Source organism: Hemicordylus capensis, chromosome 3, assembly GCF_027244095.1.
Source record: "Hemicordylus capensis ecotype Gifberg chromosome 3, rHemCap1.1.pri, whole genome shotgun sequence".
Taxonomy (NCBI): Eukaryota; Metazoa; Chordata; class Lepidosauria; order Squamata; family Cordylidae; genus Hemicordylus; species Hemicordylus capensis.
Window position 1 is genome coordinate 167,084,038 of NC_069659.1, and position 12,792 is coordinate 167,096,829.

General features: G+C 43.3%; 1 protein-coding gene across 14 annotated transcripts in view; it reads left to right on the forward strand.

Annotated features, from left to right (window-relative positions):
* The window catches only part of MYCBP2 (MYC binding protein 2), a 259,460-nt gene that overhangs the window by 140,383 nt on the left and 106,285 nt on the right, over positions 1–12,792 (forward strand). For all 14 annotated transcript variants that reach the window (XM_053305497.1, XM_053305498.1, XM_053305501.1 and 11 more), the window contains 3 exons: positions 2,290–2,505; positions 5,401–5,456; positions 6,227–6,342. In XM_053305497.1, coding sequence (XP_053161472.1) covers positions 2,290–2,505; positions 5,401–5,456; positions 6,227–6,342 — 388 coding nt within the window. The remainder of the gene's footprint in view (positions 1–2,289; positions 2,506–5,400; positions 5,457–6,226; positions 6,343–12,792) is intronic.

A 12,792-nucleotide genomic window follows, 5' to 3' on the forward strand; every position in this document is an offset into this window, starting at 1 on the left:
TTGATAACACCCTGCTCCAATTCTCCTGATGATCTCACCCAGTGGTTTCATGTAGATATTGAAAAGCATTGGAGATAGGATGGAGCCCTGAGGGACACCATACAATAGCTCTCATTTCAGAGAGCAACTATCTCCTAGTGACACCATCTGGAATCTACCAGAGAGATGAGAACAGAGCCACTGCAAAGCAGTGCTACCTATGCCCAAATCCCCCAAACGATCCAGAAGGATACCATGGTTGATAGTATCGAAAGCTGCAGAAAGGTCCAAAAGAACCAAGAGAGTCACGTTCCCTCTGTCCATTCCTTGGTAGAGATCATCCATCGGGCCAACCAAGGCTGTCTGCACCCCATAGCTTGCTCGAAAGCCAGTTTGAAATTGATCTAAATAATCAGTATCTTCCAAAACTACCTGGAGTTGATCAGCCACTACCCTCTCAATTACCTTGCCCACCCGAGGAAGATTGGAGACAGATCTATAATTAGCCATCACCGAGGGCTCTAGGGCAGGCTTCTTAAATAGAGGTCTCACAATTGCCTCCTTAAAACATAGAGGCATACTGCCCTCCCTCAGCGAGGCATTTATGATGTCTAACAGCCATTTCTAACAGCCTCCCTGCTAGATGTAAGCCATGTTTGGCATGGATCCAAAGGACAAGTGGTAAGGACAAGGAGAGGAGAGCTCGTCTTGTGGTAGCAAGCATGACTTGTCCCCATAGCTAAGCAGGGTCTGCCCTGCTAAACATATGAATGGGAGACTTGATGTGTGATCACTGCAAGATATTCCCCTCAGGGGATGAAGCCGCTCTGGGAAGAGCAGAAGGTTTCAAGTTCCCTCCCTGGCTTCTCCAAGATAGGGCTGAGAGAGATTCCTGTCTGCAACCTTGGAGAAGTTGCTGCCAGTCTGTGAAGACAATAGTGAGCTAGATAGACCAATGGTCTGACTCAGTATACGGCAGTTTCCTATGTTCCCATGACAAGTGGTAGACTGAACACCTCCAAGGAGCTTGTCTACATTCTCAGGAGTCACAGATTGAAACTGATCGATTCTAATTAAACCAGAGGATTTACTGGACACCTCTGCAATTGACCCCACCATAACTGTGGAGTCCAAGTCGGCTTGAATGCAAGGGATCTTATCCGCAAAAAAGTGTCAACCCCTTGCAAAAATGTTGTACAGGTGAAACTCGGAAAATTAGAATATCATGCAAAAGTCCATTAATTTCAGTAATGCAAATTAAAAGGTGAAACTGATATATGAGACAGACGCATTACATGCAAAGCGAGATAAGTCAAGCCTTAATTTGTTATAATTGTGATGATCATGGCATACAGCTCATGAAAACCCCAAATCCACAATCTCAGAAAATTAGAATATTACATGGAACCAAGAAGACAAGGATTGAAGAATAGAACAATATTGGACCTCTGAAAAGTATACAGTGTACTGTGCTTGATTGGCCAGCAAACTCGCCTGACCTGACCCCATAGAGAATCTATGGGGCATTGCCAAGAGAAGGATGAGAGACATGAGACCAAACAATGCAGTATTGCTGAAGGCCGCTAATGAAGCATCCTGGTCTTCCATAATACCTCATCAGTGCCACAGGCTGACAGCATCCATGCCACGCCGCATTGAGGCAGTAATTGCTGCAAAAGGGGCCCAAACCAAGTACTGAATACATATGCATGCTTATACTTTTCAGAGGTCCGATATTGTTCTATTCTACAAGCCTTGTCTTCTTGGTTCCATGTAATATTCTAATTTTCTGAGATTGTGGATTTGGGGTTTTCATGAGCTGTACGCCATGATCATCACAATTATAACAAATTAAGGCTTGACTTATCTCGCTCTGCATGTAATGCGTCTGTCTCATATATCAGTTTCACCTTTTAATTTGCATTACTGAAATTAATGGACTTTTGCACGATATTCTAATTTTCCGAGTTTCACCTGTATATAGGTTTTTCACAAGCACTGTTTGTTAATACGTTACAGCACTGGTTGACAGCTATTTGGATATTTTTGAGGGACAACATCCCATGTGTCCATACTACCATAGTGATTTAGGGCCACCTTCTTTAGATAGACTTCATGGTAGTTTGGGGTGAGGTTTAGAAGCCCTGTAAATGTTGAGCTACCTTTTGAATTATTTTTTCCCCTGACCTTTGACTAGGTTAGTGAAAATAGATTTTGTATATAATTTCTGATGTATTTCAAATACCGTACATTATGAAAAATAGTGAGCTATATTTCCAAAATATAAATAAAGCTATTGAAATTTCATAGGTGGAAGTCAAGGCAATTCCTGTTTCCCAGAAAAAAACTTCTTTGCAGCAAGAACAAGCAAAAAAACTCCAACGTATACCAGGCAGTCCTGCAGGTACTCCTGCTGATTCTGGCACTGATATGACCTTTGGAGGACTTCCTTCTCCAAAACTGGATGCGTCATATGAGCCAATGATAGTGAAAGAAGCTCGCTATATTGCTATTACAATGATGAAGGTAAGTGGCTGTCATTTAAACTGAACTTTGTCCAGACAAGACAAAGGTGCCCCTGGACAGAAAAACTGGTAATTTGGGAATTAGAGTATAACTTGTCCTGAATGGTGTTGCACAGGTTCTAGGTCGTAGAGTGCTCCTGGATATCAAGGTGACAACCATGGCCAAAATTGCATTTGTTCAATTTGGGCTGGTGGGCCTGCTGTGCCTGTTCCTAGAGAAGTCAGACCTAACTATGGTGAGACATGTCTTAAAGACTGGACTACTACAATGCAATTGGTGGGGCTGCCTCTGAAAAGTATCCAGAAACTATAGCTGGTCCAAAATGCTATGGCGAGGTAGCTGCTAAGGACAGATTATAGGGAGCATGCAACACCCTGGCTACAGACCTCCACTGGCTTCCAGTCCACTTCTGGGCGCTATTTGAAGTCATGGTGTTGACCCTTTAGAATCTAACTGAGAAATCTGAAGGACTGCCTTCCCCCGTATGAGGTTACCCATGATGTTCTAAATTGTCTGGAAAAATTACAAACTAGCAAATTGCCAGGGCCAGATGGCATCCATCCAAGAGTCCTCAAAGAACTCAAATGTGAAATTGCCGACTTCCTTGCAAAAATATATAACTTATCCCTACAATCGGGCTCTGTAACGGAGGACTGGAAAGTAGCCAATGTACCACCAATTTTCAAAAAGGGATCCAGAGGCAATCTAAGAAATTGCAGGCTGGTTAACTTAACATCTGTTCTGGGCAAATTGATTAAAAGCATTCTCAAGGATAAAATTGTAAAGCACATAGAAGAACAGGCCCTGCTAGGGGAGAACCAGCATGGCTTCTGAAAAGGTTAATCTTGCTTCACGAACCTTTTGGGGTTCTTTGAGGGTGTCAACAGGTGTGTGGATAAAGGTGATCCAGTTGACATAGCATACCTGGACTTCCAAAAAGCTTTTGACAAAGTTCCTCATCAAAGACTCTTGAGAAAACTTAGCAGTCATGGAATAAGGGGACAAGTTCATGTGTGGATTGGTAACTGGTTGAAGGACAGGCAACAGAGGGTAGGTATAAATGGAGAGTTTTCACAATGGAGGGAAGTAATAAGTGGGGTCCCCCAGGGATTTGTACTGGGACTGGCGCTTTTTAATGTATTCATAAATGATCTAGAAGTTTGGGTAAGTAGTGAGGTGGCCAAGTTTGCAGATGACAGCAAACTGTTCAGGTTAGTGAAATCCAGAAGAGATTGTGAGGAGCTCCAAAAGGATCTCTCCAAAATAGGTGTGGGTGACAAAATGGCAAATGTAGTTCAGTGTTGGCAAGCATAAAGTGATGCATATTGGGGCAGAAAAACCCCCAATATGGATCTTGGGCTTGTGGTGGACAGCTCGTTGAAAGTGTTGACTCAATGTGCGGCACTGTGAAAAAGGTCAATTCCATGCTAGTTATCATTAGGAAGGGGGTTGAAAATAAAACTGCTAATATTATAATGCCCTTATACAAAATGATGGTGCAGCCACACTTGGAGTACTGCTTACAATTTTGGTCACCATACCAAAGGAGGACATTGTAGAACTGGAAGAGGTGCAGAAGAGGGCAGCCAAGATCTGGGGCCTAGAGCACATTTCTTAAGAGGCAAGGCTGTAACACGGGGTGCTTTTTAGTTTAGAAAAAAGGTGACTCCAAGGAGACATGATAGAGATCTATAAAATCATGCATGGTGTGGAGAAAGTGGATAGAGAGAATTTTTTCTCCCTCTCATGTAACACTAGAACCAGGGGGTCATCAAAGGAAATTGATTGCTATTAAATTTAGGACCAACACAAGGAAGTACTTTTTCACACAACACATAATCAACCTGTGGAATTCTCTGCCACAAGATGTGGTGACAGAAAAAGCCTCAATGTCTTTAAGAGGGGTTTGGATAACTTCATGGAGGAGAGGTCTACCAACGGCTACTAGTCTGAGGGATATAGGCCATCTCCATCCTCAGAGGCAGGATGCCTCTGAGTAGCAGTTGCAGGGGAGTAACAGCAGGACAAGCCCTCAGCTCCTGCCTGTGGGCTTCCCAGAGGCATCTGGTGGGCCACTGTGTGAAACAGGATGCTGGACTAGATGGGCCTTGGGCCTGATTCAGCAGGGCTGTACTTAGGTTCTTAGTTTTTTATAAAATATTTTAAGTGAGCCTCTGTACAGGAGAACCCTATTATTCACGGGGGTTCCATTCCACGGCATGGGTGGGGGAGCACGGATAGCGAATCTGCAAACAGAGTGTTAGGGCTATGGGAATCAGGGTTAGGTTACCGCACCACCCCAAATCACCCCCAAAATTGCAAAATGGGCCAAATAAACTCCCCAGCCATGGTCCACTGCCCGTCACTTGTCCATTGATGCCCCCCACGAGAAAAAAAAAGTGGTTGAAAATTGCATTTTTGGTCCTGTTTTTCTTCAAAATGAGGCATAAAATGGCTGCAATGCACAAAATGGTGGCCGGAAATTACCTCCCCAGTCATTTCCAGCTGCTTCCAATCTGTGGATACATAAATCTAACCCCTTTTTTGCCATTTTAAGATTGCATATACTGAGGTCAGGAGTCTATTATCCAACCGCAAATACACAGAATGGTGAGTGCTGGACCCACGATTAATGAGGTCCTCCTGTAAATCAATATTGTCAGCAGACAAGGTGTAATAGATGTCACCTCATCTCAGTGTCTGGTCTCCCTATATAGAGTTCAGATGCAGAAGCATATTGAATCAAAACAGTAGCTGCCCGAAGAATTAATTTGCTATTTAGAATATTCCCTTCATCCATTGCACATTTCCCCCCTACATGTTAGTCCTTAAGAGCCATGATGTGACTGTTTCAGTTACTATTAAATCAGTTTGGTGTCTGTTCTGCTTTTATAGGTATATGAAAATTATTCTTTTGAAGAGTTGCGCTTTGCATCTCCAACACCCAAAAGGTAACAATTCTATTTAAAAAGTAAGACATAAATGCAAATTTCAAATTGACTTTTTTAAAATATGAAAATTTGAAAAAAATGATTTCACATGTTTATTTGATTTCTGTCATAGAAGGTGATTATATATATTTTTAAATCAAAGTTACATTCTTCTAGAAGAATTCAGATCCAAGTGTTTCAGAAAGTTTAAAATTCTTTTCTACTTGCTTTAAGTATGGAGAAGGCTACTACACTGGATAGCTCAGTGGCTGATATTTGCTTTTTTTGGTATAAATTCTTCAGCTTGTCAGTGGTTCTCTTCTAAATCTGTTTTGTAAAAATGAAGGCAAGATCAAGCTGCTTAGTGGATTTTTTACACACACACACCCATACCCATTCTTACACAGCACCCCACAGCATGCTGTATTAAACAGGTTTTGAAATTCCCTTCTGGTTTAGAAGTGATTTACCACAGGGGGAGCTGTTGTTTGAGGAGAAACAAATCTAAAGCTTTCCTGAGTGCAGGAAAGTAGTTGCACTGTTCTTGGGATCCTAGCTGAAAATTGACAAGAGCTAATGCAGATGTATCAGGAAGAAAAAGATAAGAATACACAGTGCATTTGGATAACCTTTATGGTTATCCATAATGTTTGGACAGAAAATATTGTATTGTGTTGCTTTGATGTTTAGTTTAATATTCCATCATATAGTTCAGGGGCTTCTAAGCATAAGCTAAAGAAATGACTAAATGTGGATAGTGTGTTGTGATTGCAATATTCTTTTCCCCCTAGACCGAGTGAAAACATGTTGATAAGAGTCAATAATGATGGTACTTACTGTGCTAACTGGACTCCAGGGGCAGTTGGGCTCTACACCATTCATGTTACTATTGACGGCATTGAAATAGGTATATTAAAGTCCTAATCTTTGTACAAGGTGTTATATCCATAGCAGTATACCTGAAATGAATAGAAAATGTTTGTTAATATTCATCATAAGGGTTACAGGATAAAGACTGCTCTTTTAAAACCTTTCACTACTTCAAAATAACATACAGTACTTTAAAGCAAAAACAAATTTAGAAATTTCACAGAACAAATAATTAGAAAAATGTGTCTAATTGGCAACAGGTTGCATCCAAAGAAACATGATCAGAAGCAAACTTACATAATGAATGGGACTTTCCAGCCCCCATGCTCCCCCCCCCCAAGCTGCTCCTGAGGGTTGACCATCTTGCGCAAGATGGCATGTGGGCTTCTGGGGAGGTGGTAATTCATCAATGGATCGAGATCCGTCGACATCCATAAGTATGGGTTCTGCGCCTGTGCAGAGACCATGTGGTAGCCATGTCTCAGCTTGTCGAGGCGTCCAAGCCATGCCCCCATGCATGCAGCGTGCTATTTAAGGATGGGCTGGGCGCCTAGTCCCTCAATTCTTTTCCGACCGCCGACACATTCTGACTCTGATCTGCTGCCTTGTCGGATAAGTTCCTCAGTGAGTTCTAATTCTAAAGTTGTTTTTCGGACAGAAATTCAGTGTATGACCCTTTGTTTCTGACTGACGATCTCTGTTTTGGTGATTGGACTCGGTTTGGCTGACGGACTTCCCTGGCAATTTGACTTAAGGAACAGACCTGACTACCCAAAAGCGCGTCTCCATAATGTCTGAAGAGAAAAAAACCTTCAAACGGTGTGAGGGCTGTAAAGCAAAACTCCCCTCGAAGGACCTACATGACTTGTGCTTACTGTGTTTGGGCGAAGAGCACAATGTCTCGACCTGCACAATTTGTTTGTCTTTTTCCAAACAGATGTGGAAGAATCGAGCACTTCGTTTGCGGGCTGCCACCTATGATGAGGTCTTAAGTCCTTCAACACTGGGTGAACCACACTTATCGGTGTTGATGTCGAAAACGCCTCCGAAATTGCATTCGGCTTCACCTTCGACATCAAATTCCTTCCCATCGGTCAAAGTCCACTAAGTCAACTTCGACTCTGAGCTGCCCAGCCTTGGTGTCGAGGCCTTGACAAGGAACCTCGATGCTGACCTCGACGTTGAGACCCTCGTGCTCGGCCTTGGCATCTCCGAAACGATCGACTTCATCTTCGAACAAGCATTGTTCTCGCGAGGATGGTTCGACAAAAGGGAAAAAGCGCCACACTTCGACCACGTCTTCTCCACCTAGTAAGCACCTGAAGACAGTAGACCTAACATACTCAGTCTCCTTCATCGGCTCGTTGTTTTCCTTCGACGCCGTGCCATCCTTCGATGTTGATGTCGGCGCTTCGGCATTGACAGCTGTTCAACATCTTCAGTTGGCCGGCCCGTCAATGCTGTTGGTCTCCATCTCCAGACCTTGTTCTCTGTCTCCGGCCAGGACCCCAATAGCGTCTTCGGCTCCGTCGACACCAGGTGGCCATGGTGTGTTGCCTCCCGCGTCATCCTTACATACGCCAATGGTCTCCATGTCGACAAGAGTGTCCCCTCAATGCCGATTGCCTATGCCAACCTTCAATGTCAAGGAGAATTAGACAGATACCAATGTCATAGCAACTCTCGACCCTTCGACTGCACAGATCTGAGCTGATGAGATAGCAGTTGAGCACTGCGAAACATCTAGCAGAATCGGAGTCTCGCTCCTTGATGTCTGCGGTCACATTACGCAGACAGGCTTGGTTTCGTTCGGCCAATCTTCAAACCGATATGAAAGAAAAAATTGAAGGTCTAGCTTTTGATGGCACTGGACTCTTGAGTGAATCCACTGATTCGACCATGGAACAACTAAAGAAGTTTAAGTTTACCACCCGAACATTCACATCGCAGGCCTCTACCTCTTCTTACACCTCCAAGTACCATTCTTACTCTGGCAGGCAGCACCCTCCCTATTGGCAGCAAGATCGCCACGATTTGAGGAGGCAGTATTCTTCATATAATAAACGACCTTTCCAAGGCAAGGCTAAATCCTCGCAATCACAGCGTACGAAACAGCCTGAGTCTCAAAAGCGCCTTTGAGATTCAGGATCCCCCACGGACTCTGCCCCACCCCTCCCTCCCGCCTGCAAGGGCCTTAACATCTGGGCTAGTGAATTACACCAAGGAAACATCGACGCCAAGCGGCACCAACAAGTTGGCGAACTTTGCCCCTGCATGGCACCATATAACATCAGACCGTTGGGTCTTAAAAATTGTATCAGCGGGGTATGCAATAGACTTCAAGACGACTCCATACTTTTCAGGAATGAGGTTCACTCCACCATCAAAAGTCCTGCAAGACGAGGTGGTGGAACTTTTGGAGAAGGGTGCAATCACCCAGGTGCCGTGGGCTCAGAGGCAGGAGGGGTTTTACTTCCGCTACTTTCAAATTCCAAAATGGGATGGTGGGGTCAGGCCCATCATGGATCTCCACCAACTGAACAAGCTGAACAGGATACGAAAATTCAGGATGATGGCGTTGCAAGAGATACTCCCACTGCTTCAAGGAGAACAATGGCTTGCAACGCTGGATCTAAAAGATGCGTATTTTCATATCAGCATCCGAGAACGTATCTCCGATTTACAGTAAGGCACCAAGTGTACCATTACAACGTCTTGCCCTTTGGACTGTGCACCGCTCCCTGGGTCTTTACCAAATGTATGGCAGTCAGGATTGCCCATCTTAGGACCCGGGGCATCACCCTTTACCCTTATTTAGACTACTGACTTCTGATGTCAAAAAGCGCGGAAGAGTTACTTTCTCAGATAAAATATGTGTTATCCCTTCTCCAGGACCTGGAGATCTAGGTGAACTGGAAAAAGTCTCGCCTGGAGCCAGAGCGAAATACTACCTACATAGGGGCAGTGTTGGACACGGTGGCACAAAGGGCATACTTGCTGGAGGACCGGTTTGGATGTATTCAGGACCTGGTGCGCTGCTTCCAACGACAACCAGAACAGCCGGCTCAACAGTTTCAACGTCTCCTCGGTTTAATGACCTTATGCAATGCAGTAATGCCCTATGCTCGTCTGAAGATGTGGAAGCTACAGTTGTGGTTTCTTGCGGTCTTCCATCCCAACAAGGACAACCAAAGGAAACATCTAGTTCTGCCCCCACAAATTCTGAAATCCCTGTCTTGGTGGACAAATCAATAAAATCTTCTGTGTGGCGTCCCTTTCGAGGTTCCCTCTCCCACGGTGTGGCTTACGACCGATGCATCCCTGATGAGATGGGGTACTCACTGCAACGGTCATCAGGCACAAGGAATGTGGCCCCATGCACAGTCCCAACTACATATCAATTTTCTGGAATTGCTGGCTGTGTTCCAGGCCCTGCAGTCTTTTCTGCCCATGGTTCAAGGCAGAATCGTGCAAATACAGCTAGACAACACGACAGCTAGACAACACGACAGGCATACATCAACCGTCAGGGTGGGACTGTGTCTTGAAGCTTGTGTGCTCTAGGTGTATAACTGTGGGATTGGTGTATCCGACACCATGTTACCCTGGTGGCCATCCATATCAAGGGCCTGGAGAATGTCCTGGTCGACTATCTCAGCCGAGTTTTTCAACAAGAACGTCACCACGAATGGGGACTCAAGATGGATTATATAGCTCCTCTCTTCAACAGTTGGATTCACCCCACCATAGATCTCTTCACGACCATCTCAAACACGAAATATGCCTGCTACTGCTCGAGAGCAGGTCACGATCCTAGTTCCTTGGGGGATGCGTTCCAGCTGGACTGGTCCAGGGAGATAGCCTACATGTTTCCTCCACAACCTATAATCAAAAGGGTGGTTGCCCGGCTCCTAGCTTCACCATCGTTAGGCATTCTGGTGACACCATGGTGGCCCAGACAGCCATGGTTTCCTCAAGTACTCAAACTGTAGCAGAATCGTTACCATCATCTTCCTCGGGAACCAGACCTCTTGTCCCAGGACGGCGGGATAGTCTTTCATGCAGACGTACAAACTCTCTGTCTCACCACCTGGCTAATTGGACCCTAGACTGTATCCTACTTAATCAGCGTAAGCCATCAACCAGGCGTAACTACATGAGCAAATGGCTCAGATTTAAGGCATATGCAAAGATTCATGGTTTTTTGCCCTGCAAGGCTTCTGTGAGGGATGTTCTGCTTTATTTTTATTTTTATTTTTACATTTATATCCCGCTCTTCCTGCAAGGAGCCCAGAGCGGTGTACTACATACTTGAGTTTCTCTTTCACAACAACCCTGTGAAGTAGGTTAGGCTGAGAGAGAAGTGACTGGCCCAGAGTCACCCAGCTAGTTTCATGGCTGAATGGGGATTTGAACTTGGGTCTCCCCGGTCCTAGTCCAGCACTCTAAACACTACACCACGCTGGATCTTTACCTGACTACCTTGAAGTCCCAAGGCTTGACAAATGTCTCTTTGAAAGTTCATTAAGCAGCCCTCTTCTCGAGACATCCTGGATCAGATGGAAAGACTTTGTTTTCACATTCCGCAAAGCAAAGCTTTTCTAAAAGGACTCTCTAATGTCTATCCACCAATTTGGGCCCTGGTCAACCCCTGGAGTATATCTCTGGTGCTTTCATCTCTTACTAGGGCCCCCTTTGAGCCTATGGCTACTGCTCCCTTGAAACTTGTTTCCTTGAAGACATCCTTCTTGGTGGCAATAACTACAGCAAGACGTGTGAGCGAACTTGCAGCTCTAAGAATAGATGCTCTATATACAAGGTTTTTTCCTGACAAAGTCCTGATGCGCAAGGTGGTCTCCAACTTTCATCTGAACCAGGACATTGTCCTTCCCACATTCTTCCGGAAGCCGACCACCTCATGGGAACGCTCTATGCACTCCCTGGATGTGTGCAGGGCCCTTCTATTCTTTTGTTGTTGTTGACAATTTATAGTACATTTATTAAAGTTTAAGTAAAAAAAACAGAAAAAGTTACATCTCTGAGAGTATACATGATTACACACAGAAGCTTATCCAGCATAAACAAAACTCCTCTATATGCAAGATACAAATGGTAATTGTATATATTTATATATTTATATAATTATAGAATAGGAAACGTTAACATAGGACTCAGTCTTACCATCAGTAAAATTATGAATCTAACAATTAAACAAAGTACAGAGGGGAGAGCCGAAACTAGCAACAACAAAAAGGAACAAGGCAGGAACATATACATGAGTATTAAGGTTAAATCAGGCAGAGAAAAACTTCCACTACAGGGGTCCCGTCCAGTACCTACAACCTCAAAGATATTAATAAACATATTATTAATTAATATTATGTCAATAAAAGCTTATAATTAGCCAGGAGAGAAAATAGAAAGAAAATTTTAAACCCTGCAAAACGTAGAACCTTCATGAATGTAACTCACTGAAATCCATGACTTCAGTAAAAATGTTTTCCCTACATAAATATTATCCTCCTTTTAATCCAAAAGCCTGTATAAAAATCGTCCAGAAGCTTTCTCAGAATAAAGATCTAAATGCACAGGTCTCTTTCTGGTCTTTCCCATCCCGGTTCTTCTGATTAGCACGTAATTCCAAACAAAAGTGGTGGGGGGGGAACTAGATGATATATCCCTACTAGATGGATACAATCTAACATCCATGAAAAAACTAGGAAGATTATTATTTTTTAAATCCTTTCCAGATCCATGCCTACTGATACAAGAACAGTGGACAGCTTCTCCTAAAATAAACTGTAAATTCAATAGGCCTATGATGTCAAATAAAAAGTATGGGTGGGGGGGAATTCCTAAATCGGACTTCAGTATTATGTTATATAAACAAAAAATGAAGAGACCATTAGTTATTACCTGACTTGTAAAAGCTATTAGTTCTATACAAATATCTGAAAGCCATGAGTTCTAGAAAAGAACTCCAAAGTAACAGTATAAAAATAATAAATAATATTATTTTTATGATAATATGAAATATATATTTTTATATCTCCATCAAAGTACTTAGAAGGGTCCCTCAAAGCAGAGCAAGAATCTGCCAAAATATAACACTCAACACCGAATCATGCAACAAATCTCCACATATATCTATTATCACTTCGTATTTGGCTCTCCTCCCTAGGTGACACTACTCCACAAAAAAGTCTATGACAACGTAATATTGCAAAGAAAACATTTCAACTCTCAACTGTAAAGATCTCATTAAAACCAAAAGGTCAAAGTAAGTCTAGAGTCCAGTGTATAAAAGGATATCTATCTATCTAATATATAAAGGGGTTGAAAAAATAATTTTGAACCTCTCTTCTAACTCCCCGAAGTATCTAAATATTAGAATGGTAAAGAAAAGAATGCTCACAGAGAGAGAAGATGCCGACTTCACAGAAAGATAATATTTGGATGTAAATTTTTCTTTCCAATAGCGCAGAGC